This window comes from Boleophthalmus pectinirostris, unplaced genomic scaffold (genome assembly GCF_026225935.1).
Source record: "Boleophthalmus pectinirostris isolate CB_2022bp ecotype Guang Dong unplaced genomic scaffold, ASM2622593v1 HiC_scaffold_12, whole genome shotgun sequence".
Classification (NCBI taxonomy): domain Eukaryota; kingdom Metazoa; phylum Chordata; class Actinopteri; order Gobiiformes; family Gobiidae; genus Boleophthalmus; species Boleophthalmus pectinirostris.
This window is the reverse complement of record NW_026571018.1, coordinates 20,393,311-20,408,001: the sequence shown is the minus strand read 5'-3', so window position 1 is coordinate 20,408,001 and position 14,691 is coordinate 20,393,311. Positions and strand designations below refer to the sequence as shown.

The window sequence follows — 14,691 nt, the reverse complement described above, 5'->3', positions numbered from 1 at the left end:
ACACATGACAATAAAGGCGATATAACTCCACAGTTCACATCATGCTCCCAAGCAGAATCAATGTACCTGTCTCTGGTTAAAAGAATGGATATATTTTTATGTTACGTTTCTGGTCTGCCACCTGTTTGACTCCATGGAGAATTGATTACCTTCCCTTGTATGCTTCAGAGTATTGCATTAGATTTCATCCATCTTGATTTATCCAATTACTGGTATCTTTGTTAATAAAAATACCTTTAAAAACATGCATTCTTACTGTCAGCGAGCATATCTCTCCACAGATCCTCAACATGGCCAGGTGGTGCCTTCTACTTGTCTGCATGGAGATAGCTAAGGTTAATGCCATACTGCGGAACATTGCTAGCGTGATTCATCAGACGGTTTCACTTTGTGGAAACCGTCTGACCGTCACAGCATTAGGATTTGTTCACTTGACAGTAGGGGGGTACTTTTTTATTTAACCAATCATTGCTATTTGGTCGTGACGTATGTAATGCGCCGCTAACGGGGCCAACTGGTATATTAAGCTTTTCCCAAATCCCGTAGGAAGAAGGGCAATAACGTCTTTCCCCTTGTTAAAATCACCAAACATTCTCTTTGTTCTGGCTTTAAATTCTTGATCTCAGGAATCATTGTTAGCACAGAATGTATGGCTTCCTCTGCATCCATCTCAACCGCTTTGTTTACGGTTGTGCGGTACCACAAAAAGGGACCCAGACAGGTGCTTGAGTTTGACGTCATGGCTTCACAGCTCTTTGCTGATTGGCCAGTGTGTGTTCTACAACTTCTGGGGTTCTTGTAAACCATCTAGTGTATTCTGATTCCTGACCTAGTCACTGGAGAAAAATGTAATTTTAGTGGAGAAACTAGGTGGCACCAGCCTGGCTAGAACATTTCAGGCAAATCAAAAAAATTTGCATTGTTTCAAGCAGGTGGCTCTCCACCAAAAAAGTTAGATAGTGTACCTTTAAGGTTCTTTTTATTATTTACAACTGAGAACAGCTCCATTAATAATGATCTTTCTCTCTCTCTCTCTCTCTGTCTTTCCCAGGAGAATATGTAGTGATGACAACATATTTCCATTTGAAAAGGAAAATTGGCTATTTTGTGATTCAGACCTACCTCCCGTGCATCATGACTGTCATACTGTCTCAGGTCTCCTTCTGGCTAAACAGGGAGTCAGTTCCGGCACGGACTGTATTTGGTGAGTGCTAAACTATGCCCTTATTCAACCCTAACATACTCAATAATTCATTCAACAGGGACACTCAGTTAAATGCAAGTCAAATACTGGACTCTAAAATGGTGGTGTGAGAGCAGAAAAGTGAAAACATGATTGTCTGATTCATATACAAAAGCTTGGTGTTTGTTAAGCTGCACAAACCGTAAATACCACTGAAAAATTATCATACATTTAATGACAAAATGTGGAATTTGAGTGCATTTCCAAAACTGAAGACATACCTTCTTCCTTGACCAATTCATAGTATTTATATTCTTATATTTAATCCTAAAATGGTAAGCAATTGAGATCTCACTGTAGATCTCAGTAAATCCCCCCAACAGTCCTCCAGAGAGGTGCCCCTGTTGCCGAACACAGTTTAACCTATCCAGGCTTTTACTGCTAAATGGAAATGGTAATGGAAAATATTTAGAGCAGGTAAGCGGTACACTGCCCATGATGGTCTATGTTTGTCACGTTCAGTGATGCACTTGAGTAGCCTCTGTACAGTGAATATAATAATGTGGAAACGCATTATTATGGCTCTATGTAATTTATTCACCTGCGCACACTTCATGCTAAGAACATGTCTGCTTAGATCAGCTTCACTAAAAGATAAAACGTGATGTGTCCTTCCTGCTCGTCTTTAGTTTTTGTTTTGCTGCATAAGTTACACTGTGACCCCTGACCCCCGAGTATTGATGCCTGTGCAATAATTAGCATTAAGAATAGGAAAGGAAGCACACATGCAGACGAAAGGGCATTGGATAAACTGCTATCTACATAATAACAAGCTCAAACTTCAGAATAAAATCAAAAGCATTTAACAAAATTCTCAGATGTGCAAACTGAACAATCTTTTATCCAAGTCAGTTTGTTAGAGGAAAAAAAAACACTCTAAGCATGAATAGAAAATATTATTTATAAAAGCCACCCTATCACACAAACACATCTCCTTTTAATAAGTCCCAACTTCAGACAAAGAAAAATTACTAATAAATGAGTAGTGACAAATTCAAGTACTCTGATAGAATCAGCTCAGCTCTGTGGCCTCAGATTTTCTGCTCTTTTCTAAATATATCTTGGATGAACCAAATTTTCATTTTATCTGTTGGGCATAATGTCTCACACAAAAGAAATCTATAGTGTCACAAAGAAAGGAAATAGACTCCATCCGTCTTTGTCTTAATCGCTGACCTTCACCAATGAGTCAACCTTGTGCTTCTACAGCAAAATAAAAATGTACTGGATGTATTTTCCCCTTTATGGGACGTATTGACATATAAGGTGATTGCTTTTATATGCTCAGTTGGGCCGGAGTATCCCTTCTGTGTACACTGACTGAGTATGAGGGCTGCAGAGCGTAATGAGCTTGGACATTTTGGCATTCATTCCTGAGAGAATCATTTTCAGAATAATTAATTTGGGCCATTGGGGCTTTGTCACTCGTTCTTTGATATCTGTGTTGTTATCCAGGTGTTCACTGTCCTCTATAGCTCTGCATGAAATTTGTCAAATGGTCTTTTTACCACTGTTCGTGAATTTTCTGATTGTAAATGTATACATCTGTTGTCATATTTTTATTGTAGAGATTTGAAGGACTTGATGTTCTTTACACAACTTCCTCACTCGACAAGACAATTGATTAGGGAAAAAGATGTGTGTCCAAAATCTCTACAATGAAGTGACTTATTGTTCTTATATGTCTTGTACTACCCTGTACATTTGTCCCTTCTCTTCTCTGTACTGACCCTTTGGTTTTATCCTCAGGGGTCACCACTGTCCTAACCATGACCACCCTGAGCATCAGTGCTAGAAACTCCCTCCCTAAAGTGGCCTATGCCACGGCCATGGACTGGTTCATGGCTGTGTGCTATGCCTTTGTCTTCTCTGCATTGATTGAGTTTGCAACAGTCAACTACTTCACCAAACGCAGCTGGGCATGGGATGGGAAAAGAGAGGGCATGGAAATCAGGGTAAGTCACTCTATTTCAAACTATTCTGCAACTATTCTGCAATATCAATCTACACGAGGACACGCAACACAGGCCATTGTCTTATTTTATCAATCAGAAATGCTTCAAACACCTGATTGGTTTATTGTGTAAAAACAGCGTTCTGAAGATATGAGTCACCAGCAGACAGTGGTGGGCAGTGTCTGGTTCAGTGAGTGTGCAGAGGGCAGACCAGGTCAATGTGCTCTTTTAAATCACTATGACATGTGTCTCTGCAGCAGATAGATGCTCAAACTTCTATTAGGTCAGGCTTGGCTCTCTAAAACTAAACATCTTAACAAGTAACAACAAAACAGAGCCCACTGTAAGTTTGATATCAGCCTCACTACTTCCCGACAGGGTACACTCCCATCCCAAAGTAGATACCAGCTAGCCTTTATTTATTCATTACCCGCCAAATGTAACAAGGCCAATAAGGCAAAAGAAAATACAGAAGTACAGCCCCCTTTAGATTTGAGACTACACATAGATAGATACACAGGATTTTGGAGTATATTTTTCAGTGGGGCAACTTCATGGTGGCATTTCATCTAATAATGACATTGTTATATCTCATCTGGGCCATTTGTGTATTTGATCACGCAGAAAGTACTCAAATTGGGGCATGTTGCTGCCGGAGTCTCTGGCTCCCCAAACGGAAACTCTGATGAAATCGCATAAATAAATTCTGACCTGACAAGCTCTCAAAATAATCTCAGTGTGGAAGTTTGCCAATACTCCAATGATGCTACAACTGATCTTGTCAAATAAAACAGATGGTGTTTTAGCTGCCACCAAAACTCAACAAAGAAAAGAGACAGTCGCTTTGATAAAAACTAAAATGCCTGCCGCCCTGTGATTTATAGAAGCTCAGACAGTGAAGACAGTAAGGTAGGTCCAGGTTTAGAAAAGGGGACACAATATGCTGCACTTCCAAATATCCCCTGAGTTGTAAACGCCATAGGCGTCCATGATGGTCAAATATGATTCATTCTTTAAAAACTGAATCACACATTTTGTCTCATGCCTTCCAGATACGGGCCAGATTCAGACGAAAACACAATTTTGCTGTTGATCTAAAATATAACAGATTCTTCTTCATTGCTACTGTCATAAAGATGCACTATGAAGCCATTTTAGGAACACCTGTGATGTGATTTACATGGGCTGTGATCACAGTAATTACTGAAATCTCGCACAACTGCATAAGGCATAAAGTCTGGAAATGTACACGTAGAGTATGCGCTAAAATTATGCACCATTTTCATCCATTTTGTTTTCAGAGCACCACAAGGTACACTAAGGACATCAATTAATTGCTGTTAACTCAAGTGTAACCAGATCATTTTTCTCAGTCCTATAATGAGCTAATACTCCATGGCAAATACAATAAAGAACAGAAATTAAATTTTCAGGAGGGGTCTTATGGGTATTGGGTCCCATATTTTTCACTGAAACCAATTTAAACATCCTCCGTCATCCCTGCTGTTCTCAGGTGAATGAGACTGGGTTATTGGAGCTGGTTCATCCTCGCCACAGTCACACATCAAGGCAAACACAACATGAGAAAAAGTTGACCTCTTTTCCTGCCCCAGACCATGCACCGAATTTGTTTTTCACTAACATACACATGCTTCAACATGAGCACAGCCTTTCAGTCTTTACAGTGTGTGATTGGCAGTCTTGCATATGGCAGCATAACAACTTTCACTGGGATAAATTGCATCTGGGTGAAGGGACGTTTCTTTGCTTTTTCTTTTTTGCTCTTTTGATGCCTCTAAACTGCAACAGTCTGGGCTGCCTTCTAGGGCTGTGCTGAGCATGCAGTTGTCATGAGAGATAAAATAGAATGGGGTCACTGTGGGAGACATAAAGCTCTTTAACATTGGACTCTTTCTTCACACTGAACGACTGAAAGCAGCTGTTCTTTATAACATCATGATCATATGTTAAAGGGGCACTATGTAACTTTTCTGATGCTGGGTCCATCACCTGATTGTTTCCATGGATATATAATTTTTTTTAACTGGAATGTTCAATTGTATGGCATTAAAAGGCCTCTATCTATTTGTTTAATTTATTCTAGTCAAGACTAGTCAAGTCAATGTAAAAAAAATAGGAAAACATACATAAGAAAAAATGATATAATATAGATGTATAATTCATGTAGCATTTTCTTAGGTACTGACTACTAAACAAAGCTTCTGATAGGGTTACTTGTTTTTATCCAATCAGGTACAGTGATACTTAGAATCTTAAAAAAACAACTGCCTCATACTCTCCCAGACATTTGTTTCTGTGTCTTGGTGCATTATCAGAGGGGCAGAAAGGAGTACATGGGTGTGGATAAAAGTTCAAACTAAAACATGTCCCTGACTCATGATCTGAAATCAGGCAAAGGCACTTATACTTGTCTGTATTACATTTATTCACTTACATCTGTTTTTATTACTTAAATACCATGAAAAAAGATGCAGCCTGAGTGTGAGCGGGGTCCCCACTCCACAGAATTGACCTGTAACTTGACTTGGGGATGTCACCTGTTTGTCTCCGTGGAGATTGATAAATTAAATGCCATACTGTGGGAACATTCCAGGCGACGCAATAACCGTCTCCGTGTAGACAAACAGTTGGCTGATCCCTCACTAGGGAAGTTACATAGTGCCCCTTTAAAGAGAGATACTCAAACTTTACAAAGAATTTACAATTTGCTAAGTAATTTTGAATGTAACACAGCCATAATGGGACTACTCTCGGCTTTGGAGCAGAAACTCAAAGTCAATGCGTTTACTTTAGTGCTTATAAAGTCTCCAAACCATTCCCCCACTATTCTTTTTCAGTTTGACGAACGATCAAACTAAATAGCCTTTCCCTCGTCAGTGAAAGTGTGCTTATTACAGGAATTAGTCGGTAGGGAGTTTGGTGAGAATAAAAGGCTGTGTATTCTTGGCACTGTTACACAATTGTACACCGCAGTGCTTCATATTATGTGCTGCTTTCACTGGTGAGAGGAATGGCAGGGTTCAGATGTATTATCATGTGGATTCACACCTGCACAGCAATCAGATACATCTGCTGAGACAAAAGACTGAGAACAGTAAAGTTAACAGTTTCAACAACACAGATTATTCAGGGATAAACTGATGAATTACAATGTTTCATAATGCTGGCCTCTAGTGTTGATAGTGTTGATGATATTAAAATTTCAAACTCAAAACCAAGCAATAGACTCCGATTCCAATACCATAATGATTAAACACTATTTAAACAACTGAATCTCTTTTTCAACATTAAATCGCAGTACTGTCTTTTATATAAATATCCATGTGGCCTTATATCTGCACTACCTCTTTGTCGTGCAGATAGGTTCTATAGCGGTCAGTCTATATGGTCTTATACTTGTTCTGATACAACTTAAGATCATTCTAAATCTATTCAGGAAAAGTTCATTTCTGCCAGTCTAATGTGATTTTTTTTTTTTTGTATTGATACCTGATCAAATGAGTATCTAGTTTCAATTCTAGTTTTAGTATGGTTAAGTATCTGGTTTCGATACCTACTGACCTTATAGCAGACTGTACTGATTTGTAGATATCAAATCAGAAAGATTTTTACAGCCAAAACACAAACCGCTTCATTCTTCTTATTGATAGGCAGAGTATTTTTGTATCTGCTCGAAAAACAATTACTTGGACAGTTACGCTACGTTAAGTTAACAATATACAACTATAGTTCCAAGGCTCAAACACTGACATAAAAGCACTGACTTGTTGATAGGCTTGGGTATAGTAGATTAGTTAAGGCAACTCTAATAATGAAATCAGTAATAATCTTATAAATAAATAAAATGGAGTGGTTTAAAGGGCAGATAATCGCGCACAAAAACACACTCTGACCTCTGAGCAGCAGCATTAACAGCCCCGGGACATACCATCAAACTACGTGCACAAGGTCAAAACTCAACTTGTGCCTCAAGTCAAATTAGATCCAATGTGCCACATATAGTGAACAAAACTATGGCAGTATTATATGGAGAGATTCAGTTTTAATGCTATTTTGTGAAAAAATATATCGCTCATGTAGGGGGGTGTACAATATATCGCAATTTAATTTTTACAGCAATTTGAGATTTCAAGTATGAAATCGCAAAGACTGCAATTGTTTATGAACTGAAAACTTAATGCCTTTTACACAAAAAAATCATGTCGTGTCTGTAGTTTAGATCTCCACAAACATTTATGTGATTCTTGTATTAGTTCATAAGCTCATAGTTTAGGCTTAATTGTTAAAGGTCCTATACTACGCAGAATCGACTGTTCTGAGATGTAAGCCATGTTAGAGTGTTACCTCCTCAAAACCATACCTGGAGTTGTGTTTTGTTTTATTCACACATGTGTTTCACACATGAAAGCCTGCATTGTTAGTGTGTTTACATCTCCAAAGCTCAAAATGCTCTATTCCACCTTGTGATGTCATGAAGCTGTTTTCAAGTTAACAGCTACATTTTACCTTTTTTCAGTACAGATTGGCAATTTCAGAGTTGAAGTTATTCAAATGATTCTAATGCATTTCTATATACTTTTAAATACAGTGGAAAACTCAGCCTAAATATCCAGGGTTTGTGTGTTAAAGATGTGAAAAAAAAAAAAAAAAAAAAACACAACTCCAGGTATGTTTCTGATGAGGATTCAACATTATAACAGTTCAGAAAATAGTATAATATGGTCCCTTTAATTCTCCTGGAGTAATAATGTCCAAAAAAAAAAAAAAATCTAAAACCTTTAGGTTGGATTAATTAAGGTCACATAAAACATTCCACAAACCCTGGTGTTTACCTGCTGACACAAGCCTGTCGCGTGGAGGGGAGGTGAGACGGTGTGAGATGTGCAGAAATCAATACTATCTTGGGAAAGTGCATGGTTATCCAGAGGGTATCAGTGACTCTGCCTCTGACTGACTCAAGACAGAGCCCCTCAGGCAGCCCCAGGCCCAGTCTTCTTTTATTTATAAAAAATAAATAAATAAAATACTGCAAAGCTTTGCACGTTACAGAAATAGGTATTTTTATAGAAAAGCATGAAGAATCACATTATCCTGAAATCCATCTTCAATTATTTTAGACAACTCTATATCTCTGGTCACATTTGTGCACTAAGTCACCTAAAGCTTGATAACTGCTCACTAACCCCGCTGTGATGCCTATTCTAACACTGTGTATGCATAAACAGCACTGCTTATGTTGAAGGCATTCATCACATGCACCGCCACATGGAATCTATGTGCTTCTCAGTGTGAGTGGATGTGATTTTAGACAACATTTGGTCATGGCTGTGTGTGGGGAAAACTGTAGATTAAACCATTACATAAGGGGGAATAGACAATGTTAGGCTAATTAAAATGACAAAGGGGAGATAAGATGCATAAAGCTAAACAAGAAGAGCAGATTCAGCCTGGCTCTGAACAAAAGTCCAACACAGGGCTGTGAATGTGAAGCACTTTGGGGCATATGACTCACAGTTTAAAGGTTTGGAGATGGCACCAGAGACCCACCGCATGTCACACTAGAAACTTAAACTGTGCCCAGTGATCAATCTTGGTGCCCTAGTTCTCCTCCTCACATTGCATTGTAAAAGTTTGAAGCTGACAGGTTCCTTTGCTGGAGCTAGTTTGGCTGGAAGCACCAATTTAGCAAATAAGATTGTGTCTGCCCTACTATTACAACATGAGAGATAGTATAATTATTTCACTGGTAGAAAGGGGGGAGTGCTATCACATAAAGCCTTTGCGTTGTTTGTTCAGTCTCAGGCTATGTGCCGACACAGGCCTATAGCTGCTCTCATGGACTTGGTTTGTCAGACATGTTTACAGTGAATGTTATTCTCTGTTTCAAATCAGGTGCCAGACGAGCCAGGCTCTACACTACAGGCAATACATTTAATCTACTTTTTTGTCAGGAGTTTTTACCTGACCATTTTTCTGCAATCAATATTTGTACTGTATATGATGCAGATTTGAATTGACAGTAGTAATAGTAGTGTGTAAGTTGGGTCAATTTAATATACCTGGTAAACTTTTTTTCTTTTCTACTTTTCTTTTCAGGAACCGTTTCAGGCTAACATGGCCAGGATTAAAGATATGGTTAGGCTTTTGTTTTGTTCTTGTGTGTGTCGTGTCTCGTGGTGTTGCTTCTATTTCCTCTTTATGAGTTCAAATGGAAGTATAGTGAAGACTACTCCTGCAGCTCCTGACACCCTTTACTTTACTGCTTTCTTTTTTTCAGAGGAGAGAATCTGCAGTTTTGACCAAAAAAGCAAACAACACTTTCAACATTGTCGGAACAACCTACGCTCTCAAAGACCAAGGATTGACGACCATTTCCAAAAGCGCGCCCGCTGCACCAATGGTTAAACAAACCCTAAGAGGCATGGATGACCCCTACACAGAGGCCAAGAAATCCTACAACCGAGTCAGCATAGTGGACAAAATCTCACGCATCATTTTCCCCGTCCTCTTCTTTGTCTTCAATCTAGGCTACTGGGCCACATACGTCAACAGAAAGCCAGCTATCATGAAAGCTAACAATCCCAATGGAATCTGACCAAATCTAAACTGTATTATGGTTCAGAGCATAGGGTTTGCAGGAGGCCGAGTTCAAAGTTCATCTCATCATCCCATCCTACTCTGTGTGTGCGTGAGAGAGTACAAGGACACGTGCTTGGATGTTTAATACGTCTCTTTTCTTAAGGATTTTGCACGTACATTTTAGGTGGAGGGCAGATGCTCACTTACAGTAGATTCACGTGTAGTTTTGGACACTGGAGGCAGCACATTCTCATGACACTGTTTGTGAAGAATTTATTATTTGATTTCAGGCTCTGGTACATTCCATTTTGTTATTGTTCAAATTATTTATTTGTTGTACTTTAATTGCTTGCCAACTCATGAATTAGTCAAACTGTGTGTCTGTTATATTTTGACATGTTTGTACTTTACTTGTAATAAGTTTGAGCACGCATGCATTCAGCGTTTCATCGTAGCTCATTAGCAACAATCGGGTTATAAGGCATCCATCCTGTTAACATGTCAGCAGAAACACACACTGACGCATCCGAAAGGCCAGTGAGCCATGGCAGCTTTACTGTGCTCCAACAGCCTAGGGCGGACTCCGTGGCTCCATAGAACCTTTTAATAATCATCATCATAAGGCCTTCATCTCTCCCTGAACCTCTACAGCCCAAATGCAGTTTCATCTGGAATTGTTTTCACATCCCCTGAGTCTGCATGTACATTTTCTGGTCCAGTGATTCTTATTGTTTTAACTGGCTCAGTATGTTTAAAGACAGAGAGTGCCTTGGTGAATACTATATACACACATGATGAGGAAACTGCTCTGACACATAAGACACACGACAATGCACAAAGGTCTGTCTGTATATAACATGTAAATAAATGCTGGTGTCCACTGGCTTTCTACACGCTCCAGAACTTAGGTGAAGGAACCAAGTGTAAAATGACCCATTAGCGCAAAAGGATCTGCTGTGAAAAGTAGGAAAGAAAGAACAGATTTAAAGGACCCATGCACTCCATAAGAACTATGTGCATTCATGTTGTGTTGTCTTATAAACCTAACATTACCTCAAAACTCTAAATTTCACAAAATCCAAATAAATAAATCTTAATCTGTATTTACTAAGAGATAGGCACTACTTTTTTGTTGTGCCTTTTCTTTATATCAGTGGACACATCTACAATATTTATTTATCAGGAATTCATTTTGTGTACTGCTATCAGTAGTGTTCATAATACATCTCCAAAGCACACTTCTGCACTAAAAGTCAATATTTATGTATTTATTTATTTATTGTATATTTGACACTGAAAAACAAGTTGTACGCTTTCCTCTAATTTATTTTGATATAAGCCCCCACAGTACATGCTGTTGTCTATAGCAATATAGATAATTGTACTAAGATACAATATAGATAATTGTACTAAGAGTGTTGTAGGCAGACTAAAGTATGTATCAGTCATAGGTTAATGCATGACAATCTGTACTACATGTGCTTGTCTCACTAACTATGGCTTAGTACCAGTGTTTGTGTGGCCCATCACTCATACTCAGCAGAATTGCCTCCCCATGCATCTATAAAGCGCCATGCATTTTGATGTGATGCTAATTTAGGACTGGCACAAACATCTGAAAGTGTTTTACCCTCATTTGGCTCTAAACAGAATCAAGCAAAGGTCCAGTATAGTGCGACCCCCGCTGGGATGACGCTACGCCCACTCCCACTCACAAACCCCCAGCACTAATGTTCAAGTTTGTTTGTAATATTGATAGTGTTTGCTATTTCATTTCAATAAACACAGCTATTTTTGACATTCTGAACATATCTGAGAATATAACTAAAACTCAAAGTGCATTTTCAATACATTCTTCTAACTCCTACAGTTTGAAATGTGAAAGTATATTATTGCATTCTTTACTTACTATATTTCTTCATAAACTGAAGTGAAGAGCAGAAGATCACCAGTGTGCAGGTCTTTGGTCTGTAGAGGACAAAGAGAGAAACACTTTCAGATGACCACACTCATTATCTGCTGTTTGTCAAAAGAACGTTAACTTGTTATGTCAAAAACTACCGAGAACTGTTACAAATATCAGGGTAAGCTAGGCCAAAATGATCATTACATTGATAACAGTATAATTCAAATAGGTGTGTACAAAGCCTGTATTGTATTTACTTATCTGTATTGTGTTTATTTTATGCTGTTTTCATCATTCACTATCAAAGGGTCAGAATGAGCCTCAGCAAAAATCATGACATACAATAGAATACAGTATATCCAGAGTATAAGTATATTTATGCTATAAAGTACGGCATTAAATATTCTATGTTTTATACAGCATTACATGTACAGCGATGATGCAAATCTCCTGAGGAGTACGGAGTTGTAGACAATTACAACAGTATTTATGAGAAGATGTATTGAAGATAATAATGATAGCTGCACAGAATAGTGTAACTATGTTGTGAATTTGTAGATATTGTGAAATTATTCCTACGGTTTAAGTGAACATGGATATGTCATGTGAATTATTTTTACATGGGATAATTTCTGCTGTCTTACATTGAGCTCTGTAACACTTGGTGTTGTGCAGTAGAGAAAACAGAGCGGACCTTTGTGGACTATTCAAACCCTGACTGTGAATTAGCAGCAGAGCAGTGCTGTTCACTGCATGTCTATATGCACTGACAGATCAAAGGTTTCAGCAAACACAGCTCCAGGAAAAGGACTCGTGAACTGGCTCATGTGCTCAGTGACTGGACTCTATGGCCGCACTCCCATTGTATGTTTACTGTATAAGATGTAGCAAATGGAAATAGGAATTAAAAGGATATGTTGTATTGTACTGGTCTTGGAGTTACAAAGCCCTTTTTAGTCATATTAACCTCGAAACATGTAAATCTGTACTACGGAGGCTGTACACTCAACACATGTATGATTTTTTTCAAAGTTTTCCCAGTTCAAATCCACAAAACAAGGCCTACAGCAAAGCACAGTTTAGTGATCCTGCAGAGACTATGCTGCTACATGTAACTGCCAAGATAGCATTTCTAAATGTAGATGTTTTCCTGAGCTCATCTTTTATAGATCTAATGTTGTGCATCAATGTCAGTTACATAACGAATTTGATCAGAGAAAATCTAAACTCATTTCTACAATGGGCCTCTTAGAGCTAAAGAAACAGTCTCACTCATAAAGTATGTAAGAAACTAACTGCAGTGATATGTGGTACTTTAGTGGTAAATACTTTTACCTAAATGTGGGAACTCTATGTAAACAGATGTGTGGCTTAAATTGCTGATATTCAAAGTCCTTCTGAAACACTGCCAAAAATATCCTCTAAACCCTTTATTTTCATGTCACAAATTCCAGAAAAATCCAGAAGTTCCTATGACAGCGCAGGCTACAGCAGTGCAGTTGTCTGGTCACTTTGAAGGTTACTCTTTCTGTTTGGCTGCTGTCCAGTCCAATTGCCCAAAGGCGCCTACAGCTGCACTAGACTACCATTATGTTTACAGCGAAAATGCTGTGATTTTTCTCACCTAGCTAGATAAAACTAGCTCTCTTTTTCCCCTGTATGGAAATTTGAGGTTGTTTGCTTGCTTTTGCTTGCTTTAATAAATAAACAAGTCCTAATAAATTAAATGGATATTCTTAAAACCACTTGTAAGTACAGTATAGTGCTTTGTGCTTGTATGCTGCACCAGTGTTGTGCTTTTGTCTGGTCTGAAACTGAGAAACATGATTACAGTAAAAAGTAAAATAGAGCTGTCCCCCAAGCAGCGATCATCCTTCTTGTAAAGTAGGGCACAGTATAGGAATTTTCAACAGCATGAGCCAATTGAAAATATACACAAACTAAAAAATACCACCTTTCTTCAGACCCAATCGAAAAAATAAGCCCCAGATTCTAATGTTTATTTCACAAGCAACAATGCAATGGCATTATTACATAATAAAGACTCTAACTTCGAGCCATTATAGGACCATATATGACCTCAGTAATTTGTTAGCCATAAATGTTACAATGCTACCAATGCAAATAGGGCTACAGTGCTTTCTTCCTACTTGAATTGAGCATGTGTATTTTTCACCAAGTCAAACACAAGAGGTTTTGTGTGTGGAGAGCTGATGGTTATCTACACTGTCTTCTGTCAGAAAACCCCCAGCATAAAATGTTTCACCTGTTTAAATCTCTGTCCACCTTTCTTTTTTACTGGCCAGTCGTGGGCCTACTAATAAAATGTCCATCCATTGATCCAGGAGTTGCTGCTCTTTACAGTGAATAAAGATTAAGTGCTTTCATGTTGCTGTTGTGTGAGTCAGTGTTTGATCAAACACAAAAATAAACAGATATACCACAGGTTTCACTTAATGTGAAAACCTTTCCTTGAAAACAGCAGCAGTCTAGATGCTGCAACAGTCAGAATTACATCATAACAGAAGATAACAGACATGTTTTGCAGGCAACAATAACTTCATAATGCATTATAACACATGATGAACTGAGAAACAGAGTCTGACACTTGTGAAAGCATTGTTTGCTGATCACAATCAATTCAGGCTTCAGTCACAGTACCTTTGAGTTTGTCAAGAGCATTCCATGCTTTTAAAGAATTGATTGATATAATAAGGACCCAGTATTGACGTTTTTTAGCTATGTGATTTGGTTCACATTGAAATCCAAGCATAATGAGAAATTGTATTCACTCACTGGGAATGCAAATGAATTCGTGCATAGCTGTGAGTCAGTCAGTCATATTTTGTAGCTTTTGAACCTTGAAGGATGTCAGTGACAGGGGAGTATTATTAACAGCAAATGAAGCAGACTGTAAATTCCACCTTTCCAATTTCCCTGTCCTTAACACCAAGAGCCTCATTCTTTACACAGAATTGGCAGATTGG

At 38.4% G+C, this 14,691-nt stretch overlaps 1 protein-coding gene across 1 annotated transcript in view; it reads left to right on the top strand.

The window, feature by feature from the left end:
* gabra3 (gamma-aminobutyric acid type A receptor subunit alpha3) overlaps positions 1-9,814 on the top strand; it is a 40,715-nt gene extending 30,901 nt beyond the window's left edge. The window contains exons 7-10 of the mRNA XM_055148230.1: positions 1,052-1,204; positions 2,993-3,198; positions 9,316-9,354; positions 9,497-9,814. Of these exons, the coding sequence (XP_055004205.1) occupies positions 1,052-1,204; positions 2,993-3,198; positions 9,316-9,354; positions 9,497-9,814 (716 nt within the window). The remainder of the gene's footprint in view (positions 1-1,051; positions 1,205-2,992; positions 3,199-9,315; positions 9,355-9,496) is intronic.
* The last annotated feature ends 4,877 nt before the right edge of the window (positions 9,815-14,691 follow it).